The sequence below is a fragment of the Cicer arietinum genome, chromosome 1, assembly GCF_000331145.2.
Source record: "Cicer arietinum cultivar CDC Frontier isolate Library 1 chromosome 1, Cicar.CDCFrontier_v2.0, whole genome shotgun sequence".
In the NCBI taxonomy this organism is placed as follows: domain Eukaryota; kingdom Viridiplantae; phylum Streptophyta; class Magnoliopsida; order Fabales; family Fabaceae; genus Cicer; species Cicer arietinum.
In genome coordinates, this window is record NC_021160.2 from 37,863,736 (window position 1) to 37,885,677 (window position 21,942).

Below are 21,942 nucleotides of genomic sequence, written 5' to 3' on the forward strand. Positions count from 1 at the left end.
TGCAATAAAAATTTTAAAAAAGTTAAATTAATAAAGTAACTCATTCATTAAGTAATATCATTGCTGTATTATTTTATAGAAAAACAATAAAATAAAAAAGTAATGTTTGTTGGTAAGAAATAAACACAACAAGAGAGTTAACAAATACATACTAATGACAGTGTAGCTTGATTGTAGAGTTGTTAAGTGATCGTTGACTATGAAAATTTTGAGACACTATGGTGGGCGAAGACCGATAAAAAACACCGACAATTTTCATTTGGAGAATAAAGAATCAACTGTTAAAGCACTCTGTACCGACGATCGCAATAGGCTGAGAATAAAGATTGCAAAAATATTTATGTTTAGTGGCACCTGCTAGACAAAAATTTTTACCGAGTAGAGACATAGTTGTTTGAGGAAGGAAATTATTTATAATAGAAAACTCAAAGTTAGTTTGATGCTTAATTAGTTTAATGCTTAATGTTAAGTACAAGAGAGTATTTATAGGTACAAATAGATAACTCTAGACACATTTTTAGGAGCTTTCTAATTAATATCCCTTTTAGATAAATCCCACATTTTTCTATAATTAAAGTACTTCTAAATTCTTACATAAAAATTCTATATGGTTCTAGACTTATCTAATTTCAAATTATTAATAACATTGTTCCTCCTTAATTTGAAGTTTTCTTCTTCATTCCAAGTCTTTCTCTTAACCTTTGAAAGTCTTAAAATTTTAACGGCTTTGTAAAAATATTTACAACTTCATCTTGAGAGTTTCAATATTTAAGCTAAACTTCTTTCTTGGCAATGCATTCTCTAATAAAATGATACCTTGTGTCTATGTACTGGTTGAGATCATGAAACACTGGATTCTTTGCAAATATTTGTGCATACTTGTTGTCTAGACACATATCAGTAGCTTCCTTTTGTGATACATGAAGTTACTTCAATAATCTCCTTAGCCAAATGGCATGAAAAATAGAAGATGTTGCTGCTACACACTCTGACTCACATGTTGAAAGTGTGACAATAGGTTGCTTCTTTGACCTCCACGAAAATGCACAATCCCCCATGAAAAATATAAAACCATTAGTACTATTTATATCATTTATATCTCCCGTAAAGTCGCTATCACAGAATCCAAAGAGTTTAAAATCATTAGAAGAATAGTAATATAGTCCATAATCAAGCATACTTTTTAGGTAGCAGAGTATCCTCTTAGTAACTTTCATGTGTGTAGTAGTAGGAGCTTCCATTAAACAACTCACTACTCCAACCGCATATAGAATATCAGGCCTTGTACACGTTAAGTATCTTAGTTTTCCAACGAGGATTTTGAATATAGAAGGATACTCCTTTTGTCCATCTTCAAACTTTGACAACTTCAATATGCTTTCCATTGGTGTGCTCACCGAATTGTAATCAAACATTTTAAATTTCTTCAAAACTTCATTCACATGGTTTTCTTGAGAAATAAATAAACCTTATTTCAATTGTTTTACTTCTAGGCCTAAGTAGCATGACATGAGCTCAATATTAGTCATCTCAAACTTAAGCGCCATGGCCTTTTTGAACTCTTCAAATAAACATGGATTGTTCCCAATGAATATAAGATCATCGACAAGAGACAAGCAATCAAAATATCTCTATTATCACATACTTTGACATAAAGAGCATATTCATTAAGACAACGAGCAAAGCCATTGTATTGGAAGTATTTGTCAATGCGACTATTCCATGCTCTTAGTGTTTGCTTTAATCCATACAACGCTCTCCTCAATATCAAAACTTTATCTTCGTGTCCTTTAATCGTGTACCCCATTAGTTGCTCAACATAGACCTCTTCTTCAAGATAGCCATTTAGAAATGTCGATTTTACATCAAGTTGCTAAAGTTTCCACTTGTTTCAGCTCCTATTGAGATTAGAAAATGAATAATGTCTATGCAAGGTACTTAATGATCTTTCATAAATATCTTCTATATCTTTCATCTTATTTTGTCTTTCGCTTGAACTTTCATCTAGAAAATTAGGGGAAAGAGGAGGTGAAGAAGGTGTAGTTGCATCTTGAACTAGCATCGTGGTCTATTGATCTTCTTCAAAATATGGAAGGAAATTATAGTTTGTTTCTTCTTGATCCTCCAATTCCATGTAACATATTAATATAATTTAACATCACAACTCATCACTACCTTAACGTTGCATGGGTTGTATAACTTGTTACCTTTAGAATGTGTCCAAATCTATTCCTTCTTGGCTGAAAGAAATTCCAACGGACCCAACGAAGAAAGTAAATAGTACTAATACAAGCATCGAAAATAGCATAGTATTGTCTGATTCTTGAGGGTAAAAAAAATGGATCATATCCAACAAAGACATGTTTGATGCTTTGATCATCAAGCTTGGATTTTTCTTGTTGTGGCACATATGCATATGTTATGCTCCCAGAGACACGCAAGTGATTAACACTAGGCCTCCTTTCTTTTCATGCTTCTAGAAGAGTTTGGTCTTTGACGTTTGAAGTCGGAGAGTAGTTTGCAAAATAGACCACACAAGAAACTGCTTCAGGCCAAAACTCTTTTGGAATCCTTTTGGATTTTAGCATGCATCTTGCCATGTTCAAAATAGTTTTATTCTTTCTCTCTACTACTCCGCTCTATAGCAAAGATATTGGAATTCTCAATAGACGACGTATTCCATGAGTTGCACATAATTCATTAAACTCATTTGATGTGAATTCGCCTCATCGACCAGATCTCGAAGATTTGACTTCATGACCGATCTTCTTCTCTACAAGAGCTTTGAAGTTCTTGAAAGCAATAAAAGCTTCTGATTTTTACTTTAAGAAATAAATCCAATTTTTTCTACTAAAATAATTAGTAAAGAGAAATAAATATTTACTCTTAGCAAATGAAGATGGATTGATTGGCCCTCACAAGTCGATATGCACAAGTTGTAGTGACTTAGTTGCTCTTGATGTGGCTTCTTTAGGGAAACTTTTTCTAGTTTGCTTGCCTTGAAGACAACCTTCGCACAATTTATTTGGATGATTGATTAAGATCATCACTTTTACCATATTCTTTATTCCCATAATTTTAAGTGCACCAAAGTTCAAGTGGCCATATCTCATATGTCAACGCCATGCTTCATCTTGGACACTCATCTTCAAACATTTTGCTCAATAGTTCTTAGGTTCAAGTTAAAAATTCTATTTTTCGACATAAGAACCATTGTGATTAAATTGTTATTTTCTATTTTTCATGAGAACTTCATATCCTTTTTCAAGAAGTTGGCATAAACTGCAAATATCACTCTTTAATTTAGGCACATAGTAAACATCACTAATCAACTTATGGCTCCCATCTTTATAGAGAATAGAATGGTACATTTCCCTTCAATTTGCAATTTTGATGAGTCTTCAAAGAAAACATTTTCATCCATCTTTTCATTAAGCTCAACAAATTTCTCTTTGCATCCACACATATATATGGTTACTTGCAGCATTATCCAAGTACCATAAACTATTATCATCTCTCTCTTCTTCCTTGAGTGTTAGCAACAAAGTTGACTCCTCATCTTCGTCAACAAGATTAACTTCTTCTTCCTCTTGATTAGGAGCATTATGACATTCTCATGAAAAATGGTCAAATTCATGATAGTTATAACATTCAACTTTAGACTTGTCATATCTCCTTTCATTTTGATAAAAGCCATAACCTTTTTCTCTTCCACGAATATTTGGTGATGAGTGACTTATTTCTTCGTAGTTTCATTCACCATTGAAGCCTTTTCCACTTCCTCCTCCCTTGCCATGACCATGTCTTCTTCCTTATTCACGTCCAAGTCCATTTTGACTATTGAATCATCTGTCATCCTTCAACGAAGCTTTGATCTTGAGAACTTGCTATAATGACTCCTCATGCACTTTCTTTTTTATTTATTCTTTATCTTGCTAAGAACCTTCTAATTCCTCAATAGACATTGAGTCAAAATCTTTTGATTCCTCAATATCTCTTCATTTGATTAATAATTGTATGCACCCTTGAGCAATAATCTGAAATTGATTCCAAATCCTTCATCTTCAAAGCTTCGAAATCTCCCTAGATATTGAAGTCAAATCTTATTGTTTTTAAGTTTAGAAAACTCTTTAAAAATTACAATTTATACCACTGAAAATATTATTGAATTGAGTTGCGGACTAGGTCGCTCTCTTTAAGACGTTTTGCCGCACTGCTCAAATTGTGTAAGGCAGACTATCAAGCACGAAGTCCCCATGATTAAAAAGCTCAGATAAAATTGTGCAAGGCACACTATCGATCACGAAATCCCTAGGATAAAACAGCCCAAATACACTGTATTGGAATTCCGTTGCACCATAGAAAACTGTTCTAGAATTAAACCCTCAATAAGGCAGTTTAACGGTTGCCACTTGTAATATGGTACTAAGACCACTCGAAAGCAAAAGAAAGAAAGAAAGAAAGAAAGAAACAGGGAGAAGTAGAAAAAAGTCTCAGATTTGGAGAGCTTTTGGTTTGCTTTTCCAACTAAGAAACGTGTGCTCCTAATTTTAATAGGTTTTTAACCAGCCAAGAAACAAATGCGCGAGTCTAGGGTTTGTCCGAGAAAACAGAAGTATGAATTCAGGAAGTAATACTGGATCAGGTATTGAATGTTGACTCGGTGGAAGACAATTATGTAATAAACACATCAATGAGATAAAAATGCATGCATTTATTATTAAAATAAATAATTTTTTTCTTTATTTTCTAAATACTGAAAAAATAATACACTACTTAGCTTGACTGCAAAAATCAAATTTTTTAAAATCATTTAAAGATAACTTTGGAATTAAGCCTAACTTACTTAAGCTTGAAATCACACGTTTGTTCACATGACAGAGTCCAGTATGCCAAATATTTAAATCACACAACATGGAAGCAAAAGGAGACATTTTATTGATTTCAACATTCAATTTAAACATGTCATCAGTGGTGTACCCTTTCTCAACGAAAATACCATTTTTAGAAATTGTGTACAAATCTGCCTATGTAGACTAAGAAAACCAGAAACCAAATTTTTCCTTATTTCTAGAGTTTGCATGACATCCTTCAGAGTTAAGGTCTTTCCAGATGTGAATATTAATTCCACATCTCTGATACCAGCAACATCAGTGGTGTGAGAATCTCCCAACAACACTTTCTTATCTTTAGCAGTATTGTATGTTTTAAACAAAACACGATCATAACATACATGGCGTGAGGCGCCAATGTCTATACACCATCCATATGATCCACCAACAAGGTTGATTTTAGTTATCATAGCAATGAATTGCTCTTTTGTCAAGTTAGCCTGATGAGTAGAGTTTGGCTTATTCCCACGCTTGTGTGCCATATGACCCTCTTTCCCACAATTAAAGTAGAGAAAAAGTGGGAGAAGGCCATTTCTAGGAGGTGGATGCTTCCTTATAATTCAGATTGTAAAAGGGTTCCCAATCTTGTTGTTGTTCTTTAAAGTGCGATTCTGATTCTTAATTCGTTTGTCGTTTGGCTTCAAAACTACTCTGATAAATTTCTTCTTCTTGTTATTTGCAACAAGAACTTCATCTTTATATACTTTCTTACGGGATTCCTTCTCAATTATGAGGCGTGTTATCAGACTTTCTAAAGAGAATTCTTTTATTTTATACCTAAGAGAATTTTTAAAATCTTTTCAAGCAAGGGGTAATTTTTCAATAATAACAATAATTTGAAATTGTTCATTTAGGGACATATCTTTAGAGATGATCTCGTGAAATATTTTCTGGATTTCATGAGATTAAGCTTCCACTGATCTGTCATCGGTCATCGGATCAGGAGCGGATCTTCTCGAGAGCGGGCAGGGGCCACGACATCCCCTGTATTTTTTTTAATTTTTATTTATTTATAAATAATAACGATAAATTAGTAAAATAACAGTGATAAATTAATAAAACATCTTTAAATTATATGGTTTTGAGAAATTGACATATCTTCCTCTTGATTTTGATTATATTTTCCATATTTTTACTCTTTTTCTTTTTTCTACTTAAATAATTTTTCTCTATAAATATAATAAAAAAGCAAACATCAATGCTTATTCTCATCAATAATCTTCTTATATTTACCTCAATGTAAAGAGATTATTCAATTGTTCTTAAATCACAATTCAAGTTTCTAATCATATTAGAAATTATGCAATTGAAGAGATAAAATATAATAAAATTAATACAACAAGCTCTATATATAGATAATAAAAAAATCGTAAAGTGGATATATTTTATTTGATTGAATTGTGTGATGTTCTAAAAACTTGTGTGAATTGTATGACTTGTGAAAATTGTGTGACTTGTGAAAATTGTAAAACTTGTGAGAATTGAAATTCTAGCTTTTTCAACTTGTCGACTATGTATAAATCGTGTGAAACTCTAAAAAAAACTATATGTCTTTTATGAATTTGAATTATAATACTTTAGTTAATATTTGTCGCTCCCCGGCTCCCCCGATATTTTTTTGTAAGATCCGCCAATGCATCTGATATTTGAGGTAGTGGCTAATAACAAACTTTTTTGCTTCAACTTCCTCAATATCATATTTCTTCTTTATAGCATCCTAAACCTCTTTAGCAATATTGTTGTTGGAATTGTAGTAATCATACAGATGATCAGCAAGTCCATTTAGAATATAATTCAGACATAAGTAATCATTATGTTCCCATTGATTTGATTCAACAATTTTTTTATCCTTTTCTGTTTGTTGACCTATTTTTGGAACAACAAGAATGTCATCTTTTAGAACGTTGACAACTTTTTTCATGGTTAAGAAAAATTGCATCTTTTGTTGCCATCGTTTATAGTGACATCCTTCAAACCGAAACAGTTTGTTGATATCAAAAGCATAAGTACCTATCCTCGTAATTTCATTGGTAGACATTGCAGAGGAAACGTCTTAGTAGTGTTGTTTTTGAATTTCGAAAATTGTTTAAAAAATCACAATTTATGCCACAAAAAATATTATTGGGTTGATTCGCAGACTAGGTCGCTCTTTTTAAGATGTTTTACAGCACTACCCAAATTGTGCAAGATAGACTATCAAGGCAGACTGTGCAAGGAAGACTATCAACCACAAAGTCCCCAAGATAAAACAATCCAAATATACTGTATCGGAATTCCACTACACTGTAGAAAACCGTTCTAGAATTACACCCTTAATATGGCAGTCAAACGACTGCCACTCGTAATATGGTACTACGACCAATCAAAAAAGAAAGAAAGAAAGAAATAGGGAGAAGTATAGAAAGTCTCAGATTTGGAGAGCTTTTGGTATGCTTTTCCAACTAAGGAGAATCCTCTATTTATAGAGGAAATCTACAATTGGATCAGAGAACAAATTGCAATCCATTAGGTTAGATCCGCAAGAAAAGTGTGCTCCTAATTTTACTAGATTTTCGTCTGGGAAATAAAAAGACGCATGAGTCTACAAAATTAGGGTTTGACCAGGCAAACAGATGCATGAATTCAAGAAAGAACACTAGATAAAATGTTGACTCGGTAGAGGGCAATACATAATCAACGCATCAATGAGATAAAAATGCATGCATTTATTATTAAAATAAATAAAATATATATTTTTTATTTTATGAATACTAAAAATTAATAAACTACTTAGCCCAAGCTCAAGCCCATGCCTGGCTAGACGATGGCAGCGGGGGGCGCGTGTGTGGTCGCCACTTTTGCATGAGTTCTCACCCCTTCAAAAAATTGAGGTACCCCTTGGGAGACACCCTAGTTCCATACCTCCACCTTATAAACACTACTAGCGTGTTCTATCTCTCCTATGTGGGACTTCCTTATTTTTCAATTCACATCAACACTACCCTTCATTAATATCATCATTATTTCCAACAATCTTCTATTAATACCATCATCATTTCCAACAATCCCCCACTTGAATTTAAAAAGAAGGTTTCTGAAATAACGGCAAATGCTTCTATAAGATTGTGCATAAATAGAGGTGTCTCGTGATTTGAGCCTTTGCATAGCAAGTAAGATTCATATTCAATAAGAGTGACTCGTAGTCTTGAACTCTATCTGTGACATCTAACCCACACACAACCTTTTCATAGGTGTCTTCTCAAAAGCCCGTGCATTAATGGCTCTGCACGTCTATCCCAATATAGTGAACGCTCTAGGAATTCTACCTCAAAATTCCATAGGAAGCGACCTCACTTCCACATTTACATAGGTGAGTCTATCAAGAGTACTCTTGTAGCTAGATACTCTACTCAACATAGAGTATAGATCTCATTAAGAGTTTCTATTATCTCATCCATTCATCGCTTTAGGAGTCATGCTTCTCTTAGATATAAAAGCATGTTCATCTCATATCACTATGACTTGTTACTACCCATTGAACCTAATTCTTGGGATCTCCAGTCTTTTAGGTCGGTTTACCATCATGAGTGACTCATTGATCTATAGGCAATAGTCCCATCCTTTTGGATGTATTTATGACTTTCTCTCTAGCTAATCCTTTTGTCAAAGGATTTGCTAAATTCTCATCAATGCGTATATGATCCACTATAACAGCTCTTTTAGAAAGTAACTCTCTAATTGTGTTGTGCTTACGTCGATTTGTCATCTCTTACCGATGTAAGAACGATTCTCAATTTTTGCAATATTTGTGGTACTATTGCAATGGATCAACACAACTGGCATTGGTTTTTTCCTATAAAGGGATCTCAGCTAACAAGCATCTCAACCATCTCGCTTCTTCACTAGGAGTAGCTAGTGCTATAATTTCATATTCCTTAGTGAACTGAGCCAATATAGTCTATTTCTTCAATTTCCAAGATACAACACCACCAACTATACTGAAAATATAGCCATTGGTTGCTTTGGAGTCATCTGATAAGGTGTTTCAATCAGCATCATTGTATCCTTAAAGGACGGTAGAAAATCTTTGATAATGTAATCTGAGACTCGTGGTCCTATTTAGGTTCCTAATGACTATTTCAATTGCATGCCAATGCTCCATACTAGGTCTACTGGTAAACCTGCACAACAGTCCCACAATGTAGGCAATGTTAGGTCTAGTACAATCACTAGCATACCTGAGGCTGCCAATGATGCTCGCATATTCAGTTTCTCTAACACCTTCACCAGTGTTCTTGAAAAGTTCCACACTTGGATCATATGGTGTGCAAGCAGGTTTATAGTCAACCCACACCAACACTAGCTCTCATTAATATCATCATTATTTCCAACAATATTCTATTAATATCGTCATCATTTCCAACATATATCTTCTTCACTTTGTCAATGCCTTAGACTAATATCTCAAAAATCTTATAAGCTTCCTTTGAATTCATAGCATCGACAACCTTCTCAAAAATAGAATCATCCAAACATTGATGAATGAGAGTAAGAGCTTGTTGATCCTTCTTCCTTGTCTTTGCCAAAACCTCCTTCTCAACTTGAGACAATCTTTTAATGACCATTATGGCCATAATATGTTAATCTTCTGCAGCTGCACCTATTATTGCCTGACAGTAACGGCCATTATGGCCATAAATGACTCATTTTTTGCTGAATTGTTTTCCTTATATCAAATTCTGATGGTTTCTTGTAATTAAAGCTCATGAAAGCACCTAGGACTATAAAAAGGACCAAAATACTCAGTTTTAGGGACACATATACTCCTACACATAATCTCTTACTACCCTTTCTTTTTTTTCTTGTATTTCTCTTAGAAATTTTCTAGTTTCAATAATATTCAATTTTGTATTTTGATTTGTTATTTTTTATTATGTTATTTTATATTTCCAATGTTTTTATATTTAAGCTTTGTTTCTACTATGATCATATGTGAGTAGATATTCCTTGTCTTGAGATTGTAGTACTTCCAATGTTGGATCTCTAACAATTTCTATTTCTTTTTGTCATGGGTGTTGATCTTTTAATTCAATCTTAGTAAGAATCATATTCATATTTAGATATCAAATAATATACCAAAATGTAGATTTGATATTTGACCCCTAAGATAGGACAAGAGAATCAAATCATGAAAATAGATTTTGGTTCTTTTGAAATCTTGAAAGATATATTCTCTTAAAGGATTTTGCTAATACATCAATCATGAAAATAGGTTGGTTATTAGTTTAAAATACACTTTTGTTCTTTGAAAGAAAGCATTAGTTACAATTATTTATCTGATTTTTAAGAGTTTAAAACCCATAACTCATAGAAGGTTAATTTTATTGCATCCATCAATGTGAAAACTACAACCCCAAGACTTTATTTTTATTCTGAATTTTAAACAAAAAAATCATTAACATTTACAGTTTTAGCTAATCATCAAAGTAGAGAGACACTAGTATTCATAACAAAGTTCTTGTGGGAACGATAATTTTTACTATGCGATAATACCGTGCACTTGCGGTCTTGCCAAGTCTTTGACCCCATTACGGGGGCATTGTTTTTTATATTAATTCTCTTTTTCTATATCGATTAGACTAAAATATTTCATTTTTTTTTACTAATTTTTCTCTCTTTAAATGCGAAGGATCTGAAGTCTTGGGAATCTTGTCGAACCAATACTCGAGATAGAAAGATTTTTCCATAGGAGAAGAAGAGAGAAAAACGTTTCTGAACAAGAAAAAGATTTAAAAATGGTTGAAAATAAAACCTTGAAAGATTATGCGTATCCCAATGCTACGATGCTGCTTTTGAGTATTGCACGTCCGAAGGTAGAGGCTAACAATTTTGAATTGAAACCTTTGATGCTATCTATGGTACAACAAAACCAATTCTCTGGTACTCCAACGGATGATCAAAACCTTCATTTGTCTATCTTTTGTTTAGTATTGTGATACTTTGAAAATGAAAGGAGTGACCAATGACGCCATTAGACTAAGATTGTTCCCTTTTTCATTAAGCGATAGAGCTAGAGCTTGGCTACATTCATTGCCTTCTGAATCCTTTACCACATGGGATCAATTAAAGCCAGCATTCCTTGCTAAATATTTTCCATCAAGAAAAACTGCACAATTGAGAAATCAAATCACAAGTTTTTCTCAAAAGGAAGGAGAATCGCTCTATGAAGCTTGGGAGCGCTTCAAAGAGATGTTGAGATTGTGCCATCATCATGGGCTAAAGAGATGGCTAATTTTCCATAAATTCTACAATGGACTCTCTTACACTACAAGAATGACGGTAGACGCTGCTGCAGGGGGAGCATTGTTGAACAAAAACATAGAAGAAGCTTATGCTCTAATTGAAGACATGGCACAAAACCACTACCAATGGTCAAGTGATCGATCTCCTCAGAAGAAAGGAGGCAGGTATGAAGTTGATGCATTAGATTATATTGCTTCTAAGGTAGATGCATTGTTTCAAAAAATTTAAAAATTGAATGTAAATGATGTAACACCAAATGTTTCTCCTTGTGAAATTTGTGGTATTATTGGTCATGTGGTTGTTGAATGCCAAGTCAGAATATCTGTTAATGGTGGGATGGGTAATGATGAACCTAATTATCTCAACAATCCATAAAAAGGGGACCCTTTTTCAAATACTTATAATCAAGGGTGGAGGAATCATCCAAATTTTTCCTACAAAAATACTCCCCTTAATCCCATCCCCCAACCAATGGTTAGACCTCCCAGTTTCCAAGGACCAAGGTCTTTCAACAACCCCCAAAAGTCTAGCTTAGAAAATTTGTTGAAAATTTAGTGTTGACTCAAACTAAACAAAATGAGGAGTTTAAAAATCAAAACTAGTCAATGAATGAAGCACTTAGGCAATGAGTATCTAGGGTAGATTACATGGCCACACACAATAAAATGTTTAAAACACAACTCACCCAAGTGGCTTAACAAGTCTCTTCATCCTCTATATCTCCTGGTGTATTCCCGGGGCAGCCTGAACCTAACTCCAAGGGACAATTAAATGTTGTCACCTTAACAAATGGAAAAAAATTCGAGGATCCCAAGGGTAATGATGTGGAAGTGAATTTTAGGGATAAGAGTAAAAGAACCCAATTGTCAATTGAGAGGGTAGATGACGAAAAAGAAAAACCTTATGTGCCTCCGACACTATTCAAACCACCCATACCATTTCCCCAAAGATTCGCCAAGGCTAAAATTGAGGAGCAATTTAGGAAGTTGGTGGAAGTTTTGAAAAAATTATATATAAACATTTCGTTCACCGAAGCACTGTCCCAAATGTCGTCATATTCTAAATTTTTGAAAGAAGTTTTGTCAAACAAAAGAAAACTTGACGACAATGAGACAATTGCTTTAACTGAGGAATGTAGTGCCATAATTCAAAAAAAATTGCCTCCCAAACTTAAAGACCTTGGAAGTTTTTCTATTCCTTGTGTTATTGATGATATGAGCTTTGAACATGCTTTGTGTGATCTTGGGGCTAGTATAAGCCTTGTCAGTTTGTAAGAAGCTTGATATGGGTGAGTTAAATCCCACAAACATTTCCTTACAGCTAGTTGAACGATCTATCAAGTATCCGATGGGAATATTAGAGGATGTTCTTATCAAAGTAGGACAATTGTTTAGACCGGCTGGTTTTGTGATGTTGGAAATGGAAGAGGACTCCCAAGTCCCAATTCTTCTTGGGAGACCTTCTCTAGCCGCAATAGGAGCTGTTATTGATGTGAAACATGGGAAACTTGTCTTCAATGTGGGTGATGAAAAGATTGAATTTAATTTGTCTAACCTTATGAAAAGTCATTCTCTTAAAGATTCTTGTTGCAGGGTCAATTTGATTGATCATTGTGTTAAGGAGTGTCCTTTAAGACCATTCTCACAAGATGGGTTGGAAGCATGCTTGATTGGAAGCACAACTCATGAAGACTTGGCAAAGGCATATGCTAACTTGTTGAATGAAAATCCTCCTATTCCAAACTTAAATTTTGAGGCATTAGTAGCAGAAAATTCAGCACATTTCCCAAAAGAGGCTCCACAAGTAGAACTTAAGCCTTTGCCCTCAAATCTCAGGTATGAATTCATTGGAAAAAATTCTACATTTCCTATCATTGTAAGTGCTGAATTAAATGGTGAAGAAAATGAAAAATTGTTTGGAGTCCTCAAGATGTATCCAAAAGCTATTGGGTATGCTATTGAGGACTTAAAGGGAATTAATCCATCAATTCGCATGCATAGGATACTACTTGAAGAGGACTATAAACCCTCTATTGAGCATCAAAGGAGGTTAAACCCTAACATGAAAGAAGTTGTGAAATAAAGAGGTAGTTAAACTCCTAGATGTCAGAGTAATTTACCCTATCTCTGATAGCAAATGGGTTAGTCCCGTTCAAGTAGTTCTAAAAAAGGGGGTATCACAGTTGTTAAAAAAAAAATGAATCAATTGCAACTAGGACAATTACAGGGGGGATGATGTGTATAGATTACATAAAACTAAACAAAGCAACTCATAAAGATCACTTTCCTCTCCCATTTAATGACCAAATGTTAGAAAGGTTAGCAAAGCATTAACATTTATGCTATTTGGATGGCTATACTGGTTTTTTTTCAAATTCCCATTCATCCTAGTGACCAAGAGAAAACCACATCCATTGTAGTACCCCAAATTTGTCCATTTTGTTAAAAACAAATCAAAAAGGAAAATAAAATAAAAAGGAAATATATATTAAAAAAAGAAATAAATAATTTCATTATGTCTCATAAATTTACAATGTCGAATCTAATTACAATTCTAAAATCAAATCAAATTACAAATTTAAATTAAAGCCAAATTAAATTACAATAAAATTTAAACTAAACCAAATTAAGCCAGCCTACTTTGGCTCAGTTTTGTTGTTGTCCTTATTGCTGCATTTCTATTGCTGATGCAATATCATGGTTGAGGCAGTAGCCTTTGCTTTGTAACTAATTAGAGAAACAGAAAAACGTTTTTTTTTAAAGTCAGTCTTTGTACACATTATATAGAGAAAAGAGACAAATTTTGAGTTTAAAAAAAAGAAACTAAATGACAAATTAAAGTTCAGCAAATGAACAAGTCAAAACAAATAAGCCAAAACCATGGATACGTCAGATGTGTAGAAAAAACGCAGATGATGGGCAGAAGAAAATAAGCATCAAACAAGAAATTGATGGAGAAGGACAAAGGCAAGGAAGAACGCAACTAAACAGATAAAAAAACTCTATAAATACACCTTATCAAATTTCAAAAAAAGGGGGAGCGGATCTAAGATTAACACCACGAATAAAAAAAAAGGCATACAAAAAAAGAGAAGAGGAAGAAATCAGAGATATCAGTAACAAACAACAAATAGAAATCGTAAAGGTATTTTTTTTTTTTTACAATAAATCTATTTTTTTTTATCTTCACCATACAACTACTGTTTTATTTAAAAAATGTAGTTTATTTATTTATTTATAAGAGTAAAGATTAATGAATGAAACATATAGAAATAAGAATAAAAATTTGAACCTACCCCTGATGTTATCCTGGTCGTCGCTGTTGTCGCTGCTCGCTGTTTCTTGCTCCTTCTTCGTTTTTGTTTCTTTTTGTTTGTCGCCTAGCCACTGAGTTGTTCTGAATATTGTGGTCGGCTTCCTTAATGTGACCGCATTCCTTAAGTTGAAATTAGGGTTTCAGATTCATGTTTCAACCTTTTTTTGTTAAGTTGGGTTTGGGCTCTACTCAAATTTTGTTTTTAAGTTAAGTTGAGCTCAAAGAAAAAACAAAAATCCTGTTCAAACTCAGCCTTTTTAAACCTTTATATATATATATATATTTTTTTTTTTAAAAAAGGGTTAGTTTCTTTCATAATTAAATATCAATTTCATCATAAAAAATACAAATAAATATTGTGTTAAAGATTAATTAGATGGGATATTTTTTTAATCTTTGAGTTGTTAGGACATAAGTGGTACAACTTGATAGTTCTAAAACTCTATTTATTTATTTTATTTATTTCATTTTATTTATTTTATTCTATTTATTTATTTATTCATTTATTTATTTATTTATTTATTCATTTATTTATTTTAATGAACTAATCTAAAATCGACTTATTTATTAGATGTAACTCTTTTTAATCTTTGAGTTGTTAGGACACAAGTGGTACAACTCTTTATTTTATTTTGTTTATTTTATTTTATTTATTTTATTCTATTTATTTATTCATTCATTTATTTATTTTAATGAACTAATCTCAAATTGACTTATTTATTAGATGTAACTCTTTTTTTTTCTTTAATTTGTTAAAACACAAGTTGTACTACTTGGTGGTTTTGAAACTAAATTTAAAAATCGAGAATAATAAAATATTTTTTTAGATGATTAAATTAGATGCGACATCTTCTTTATTTCTTGAGTTTTAGGACACAAGTTGTACAACTTGATCGTCTTAAAACTCATATTTTAAAATACTTATTCAAATCAAACTCTTTTATTTTTTTCTTTTTGTCAAAATACTTTTTATCACAAAATAAATTTTCTTTAAAACACACTCAACACACCCATTATTATTTTTTTTAACCAAGAACTACGTAGCTTTGATTTCTCCATCGTCCCGGGAAATACGTAGGAGCAAGATCACGTTCTTGTCAAACACATTAATAAAAATTTCTTTTTTGTCCTTTATTTCTTAAGAGCATGTTTATTTCAAAATCATATCAAAAAGATAATAATAATTGTTATTCATATTTAGTAATAATGAGAAATAAATATATTTAAGTTAATATTAATCTTACACAATTAATTATAGGTAACCGTATTTTAACCGATGTCGTAGGGTGCTAATACCTTCCATACGCATAATCGACTCCCAAACTCAAATTTGGTTTCAAATACCATTTGTTTTTCTATTTTTAAGGGTTTCTCAATATTTTCCGTATTTTAAAATAAATTTTGGTGGCGACTCCAATGAATTTCGAGAAACACTCGAAATTTTAATATGTTTGGTTAGCATGAAAATCTCACCTAGAGTTTGATCTTGTTGAGGGTATTGTTACTCCAAATAGTTTACCTATTGTTGTTGATAATATTCCAACATAGGATTACTGGCTCTAGGAACCGTGTTTAGAACTATAAATCCACCCTTGTGAGAGTTTCACTACATAAGTCAATAAACCATTCATCATAAGAATATCCATATAACCAAAAAATACCTCATACATTCATTCAAAATGTTATATATTCACAACAATCATTCTACATAATTGCACTCATATATCATGACATTGTTTCTTTTGAAAAATGAATTGGTATTTTGCATCAACTTTCAGGATTGTGGGGGAATCATAAGAACCTTAGTCACGTGTTAAATTAAAGTGGACAATGGGATCGGAAAAAAGAAAAACTTTACTTTTAAAGTTCAAGCAACCTGATTTAAAAAGTTTGAGAGACATCAGTAATCAAATGAAAACTATACAATGTGAGAGTTTCTTTCTCAAATATGGGAAGATCCTAAATCTCTTGGCAGAGAATGTGCAAATAGGGGCCTTCACGGCATTGGCTCAGTATTACGATCCTTTCTTAAGATGTTTCACCTTTTAAGACTTTCAGTTGGCCCCGACTTTAGAGGAATTAAAGCGAATATTGGGTTACTCCCTAGATAAAGGAAATTCTTATTGATATACTGGGCAACCACCGAGTTTGGATGCAATTTCGGAAGTGTTGAAAATTGACATAAGAGAGTTGGTAAGTGCGAAAGAGGAAAAAGGAGCCATTCATGGTTTTTCAAGAAAATATCTAGAGCAAAAGTGCCAGGATTTAGCCGTTAAAAAAGAATGGAGTATTTTTATAGATGTTTTGGCTCAGATTATCTATGGTATTGTTTTATTTCCAAACCTTGATAATTTCGTAGATTTTGCTGCCATCAATGTCTTCTTAGCTTTTAACAAACATAAAGAAAATCCAGTTCCCGCGATTCTTGATGATGTATACTGCTCTCTACATATGCGACATGAGAAGAAAGGGGGACCAATTTTATGTTGTATTCCAGTGATGTATACATGGTTCATGTCTCATATGTTCAAGAAAGGGTATCATGTTGGAATTAAAAATAACCGTGAATGGGCTTAGAGTATAGCTAACCTTACTGGGGACACAATTTTATGGTATCATAGAGAACAAGGGGTGGAGGAAGTAATATGTCAATGCGGAGATTACCCAAATGTACCTTTCATGGGAACCAAATAATGTATTAATTACAATCTGACGGTAGCTTTGAGATAACTTGGCTACCCTATGTTGGAAAAACCAGATGATAAGTCGTTGGAAGCTTTTATTTTGCACAATACGGGTATAGTAGACCCACCAATGTTGTGAAGGATAAGTCGAGTTTGGGAAATGATCATTAGAAAAGGAAAAGTACTTGGATGCATAAGTTGCAGCACAAAGGGACCCTATCAACAATGGGTAAAAAATAGAGTCCAAGAAATCAAGTTGCCTTTTCACAGTACACCCTCGAGTGATCAGGAAATACCTGAACCAACTCTTGCTACCAATGAAGAAATAGAAGAACTCAAAGCATCATTGTTGAAATCCGAAGAGCATAAAAAAGAGCTACATGCGAAGCTAGAAAAAGTCTCCCAAGAGAATGAGAACTTACGATCAGAAAACACATGTAAAAGTCAGTTTATTGAAAGAAGCAACAAGAGGCTGAAAATTGAAAAAGAAAATAAACTTGACATACAAGATTCTTTGAGAGGTGCAAATGAAGAGTTAGATGTGCGAAAGCAAGAAAAGAATGCAGCTATTGAATATGCCTATATGTGGAAGCAGTTGTGGACAAAATCAGCAAGCTCTAAGAAGAAGATAAAAAAAGAGTTTGACGATTTAAAGAAACAACTGAAAGAAATGGTAGTTGAGTATGAGAGTCAAGTAAGGAATGAGAGGCAACACAAAGAAGAAATTGAAGAACTGCTCTCAAAACATCAAGACGCACTAAGAATAGAAATGGAGAATTCCAATGAGTTGAAGAATTACATTGATTACCAAGAAAAGATCTATAGTGACCTAAAAGACGAAACCATATATTGGGAGGATCGTTTTATGATGTTGCTAAGTCAATTGAAGAATCACGAGATCTATAAAGAGCTGGAAGATAAAGCAAGACATTGGAAAGACTGCTTTTCAAAATTGGCAATGCTAGCTAATCAAGCAATCATAAAAATTCCAAAGCATCTATGAGAGATTGATGCGGTAATGCATCCGTTGAATATTCCAGTCAAAGTCTACAAATTTGTTGAATATTGCAAAAATTTGGTAGAAGAATTGGAAGAGAAGATTGGTTGTCCTATTAAAAGAGAAGATTGAAATCCCATAGTCAATATAGTTTTTTAATTTAAATGTGATGTACTCTTTTTCTCATCAATGAAGAATTTTCTATTTTGATTTCCGATCCTCATATTTTCTTCACTAATGATTCGTTCTTGTTAAAAAATTACATAAGGCTTATGATTCCCCAGCATCCAACTATCATAATTAACTAATTGATTTAATTTTCATTCATATTTTAATGCATACTCACAAAAAATTTATTTATTTATTATAAAAAAAAAACAGAAAAAAATCAATAAAGCTATTTTCCCGACACCATTATTGGACTCACGCAAACTCCAAGATCATGGATGAACTCGAGCAAAACTAAGAAGTGATAAGAGCGGATGTTAACCAACTAAAGGACAAGGTTGATCGAATTCTGGAAGCTATACAAGCTTTGGCAAGAAAGGAGAATACAGATGGGGATCCTCCAACTGCAAATGAAGAATACCAAACCACTCCTTCTCACTGACCGGGTTTTACCCCGACTAACCAACAGTTTGCACAGCAGCTATGCAATTTCCTATATATGGTCTCCCACCTGGTTATACTCCACCTGTAGTCATCAATCCCATGGACAATAACCAGAACCACTCAACTATCAACCCCCAAAACCTAAACCAATCACAAATCTCGTCCCATATGGGCTACGTGCCACCCCAAAACACCATACCCTCAGAAAATATTCCATATAGTGCACCCCACATACCCTATTTTGATGCTAACGGAAATTGGCAACAACCTCACATTGGGAATGATACACAATCAAAAGAGAAATTCCATGTTTTAGAAGAGCGAATAAAATCAATTGAGAGGCATAATGTATATGGTCTTGAAAATTTTGATATGCGTTTGATTCCAGATGTGACTATCCCTCCAAAATTCAAGGTTCTCGATTTGAAAACTACAAAGGCGCCACATGTCCTAAAAATCATCTGACTATGTATTGCAGAAAAGTGTCTTCTCAAGCTCATAATGACAAACTTCTCATTCACTTTTTCCAAGATAGTTTGAGTGGGGCATCGTTAAGTTGGTATATGCATCTTGAGTGAAATCGAATTCGTTCATGGAAAGACTTGACTGATGCCTTCTTGAGGCAATACAAATACAAAATTGACATGGCCCCTGATAGGATTCAATTACAAAATTCATTGAAAAAGGACAATGAAACTTTCAAAGAATATGCACAACGGTGGAGAGAAGTGGCATCACAAGTACAACCTCCTTTATCTGAAAGAGAAATGGTTGGTATGTTTATGGATACTCTCCAATCGCCTTTTTATGATAAGATGATTGAGAGTATGTCATCAAACTTTTCTGATTTGGTCATGATAGGAGAAAAGATAGTAAGTGGGATGAGGAGTGGCAAAATTGTATGTGCAGCAAGTGGCATGAAGAGACCCCAGACAACCTTCACAAAAGAGAAAGAAGGGGATGCTAACGTTGTAATGGCAAATCCAAGGGTCTCTTATTCTTCAGCTATGAATTCTTATTGACCTCCAAATTTTCAGCCCTCAATACCCCAAATTCCCTACATTCCTTATCCATATGTGGTTGCGACTTCACAAGCTCCATACCCGCAATATCACCCATCAAGGCCACCTTTTTATCAACCACATATGGTCCAACCACCACTTGACATGTTTTCCCAACAAAACCAATGGAATCAAAATCCAATCCCAAATCACTACAAACCACCAGTTAACCGAGAAAAGAAGATAACTCGTTTTGACCCGATTCTCGTGACATACAACCAATTGTTGCCTCACCTACTCCAGAATTCAATGGTAGTCCTGAGGCCAATGAAACCTCTGGAACCACCATTCCTGAAATAGTATAACTCAAACGCCAAATGTGAATACCATGCAGGAGCTGTGGGGCATTCCATCGAAGATTTTCAAGCCCTAAAATCTAAAGTGCAAGAACTGATTAATGCAAAATGGCTTACCTTCAAGGAAGACGATAACGTAGGGAATAATCCTTTGTCGGGTCACGAAGATGCCACTGTCAATCTCATTGAAGAAGAGATAAACCAATACACAAAAGATGATCAACAACCATAAAAATGCGCTCCAGGCGCGGAAAAACGCGCTCCAGGCGCGCGCGACGCGCACCAGCAACCATAAAAATGCAGATTTTTACTATTTTAGGGATCTTTTTGACTCTGGGGAACTTGGGAGACTTGTGCCCTAGCAAAGAAACTCAAAGACGGCCGTTTCTAACGCGATTGAAGCAGTTTTATCAAGAATCATCCATGAATCATTCTTGTAATTCTTCTTTAATCCTTATCTTTTGTATCTCTGTCATGAATAACTAAACCCTATTTGTTAGGGATGAGTGTAACCAGATGAAACCCTTATTTTTCTGATTTGATTTCTAGTTATATGAATGAGTTTATTGAATTATTTTTCTCATCTCTGTGCTTAATGCTTTTTATTGCTTGATCAACATTAAAATGTTCTACGATTTGTATTTTGAAACGGAAGTGGACTTTACGAATGCTTGAGATGAGAAATTCATGAATTTGTAGTCTAGGGATAGATGCAGGTCATGAAACCAATTAAATTAGTTGCAAAGCAATAATTTACAAGAGAATTTCTATACGATAATGCTTAATTCTAATCTTAAATCCACTAAGGAATTAGGGGTTACTTTGGAATTAAAGGTTCTGTCACTAAGACATTAGGGCAAGAATAATAAAGAGAATTCGGTAATAATTCAATAAAGGAATTCACTAACTAGGATCAAATTAGACACCAAGGTTGGATTCGAAGTGAAACTCATCCCTGACAAAGTTAGCAATATAGAAAATTAAAGAGAGAGAGTTAGAGAAGAAGACACAGAGATTTATCCTGGTTCGGTTGTTCCACAACAACCTACGTCCAGTCCTGAAAATCCAATCGGATTTCAGATTTTCTTCTCCTTCAATAGAAAGAATCAATTACAAAGATTTTCCAGTTTCCTCCCTGAAACCTATCAATCTCTAATTATGTCTTTCCTATTGAATACCCTCTGATCCTTGTAGACACTCAGCAGCCTATCACAGAATCAAAGTACGACTCTTTCTTGTTGAGCCCTCTCAACCAAGAAAGTAGCCACAAGTTTCAAGCTGGCTTTTCTTGCGTTCTATTCGTTTCAAAGATTTATTACATAATGAATAAAAGATGTAAAACAAAAGAGTCTTCAATCTTTATGAATGTTTCTCCTCACGAATCTAAATATTCAAGCCTTGTTCATGAGCACATTATCATTTCTCTTAGATTGTCAACAAAACGTATTGAGATCTGTAATCACAATTATGAAGTTGTTAGTTTGTTGCCATGAACCGTTAAGAGCACTATGTTGTTAGTTTGTTGTTATGAACAGCTGAGAGCGTTATGAGAAATTATGAAAGATATGAATTGTTATGTAAAAGTTCTTAGAATAAAGATTGAAAGACATCTTATATAGATTCTCAAAAACCAACTACGCAATCGATTTCCCAATCGATTTTGTAAAGTTATAAAAGGTGCTAAATCGATTTGCCAATCGATTATCGCGAGTCTTGTTTTTCTTTAATCTTGAAACTATACAAGCTAATCGATTTACCAATCGATTCTTTAAAACAACACTTTTCAGTAGAACATGTCCAGAC

General features: G+C 33.6%; 2 protein-coding genes and 1 non-coding gene across 3 annotated transcripts; 1 reads left to right on the forward strand and 2 right to left on the reverse strand.

The window, feature by feature from the left end:
* Nucleotides 1-926: 926 nt before the first annotated feature.
* On the reverse strand, nucleotides 927-1,415 carry LOC140918903 (secreted RxLR effector protein 161-like). Its single transcript, XM_073363863.1, has one exon. It carries the CDS (start codon nucleotides 1,413-1,415, stop codon nucleotides 927-929), a length of 489 nt encoding a protein of 162 aa, XP_073219964.1.
* A 9,251-nt stretch (nucleotides 1,416-10,666) lies between these two features.
* On the forward strand, nucleotides 10,667-12,448 carry LOC140918904 (uncharacterized). Its single transcript, XM_073363867.1, has 3 exons — nucleotides 10,667-10,811; nucleotides 10,885-11,375; nucleotides 11,918-12,448. The coding sequence occupies exons 1-3, from the start codon at nucleotides 10,667-10,669 to the stop codon at nucleotides 12,446-12,448; spliced, it is 1,167 nt and encodes a 388-aa protein (XP_073219968.1).
* Nucleotides 11,043-11,146, reverse strand: LOC113785262 (small nucleolar RNA R71). Its single transcript, XR_003471402.1, has one exon. It is a non-coding gene; the product is annotated as a small nucleolar RNA R71 (small nucleolar RNA).
* Nucleotides 12,449-21,942: the final 9,494 nt, after the last annotated feature.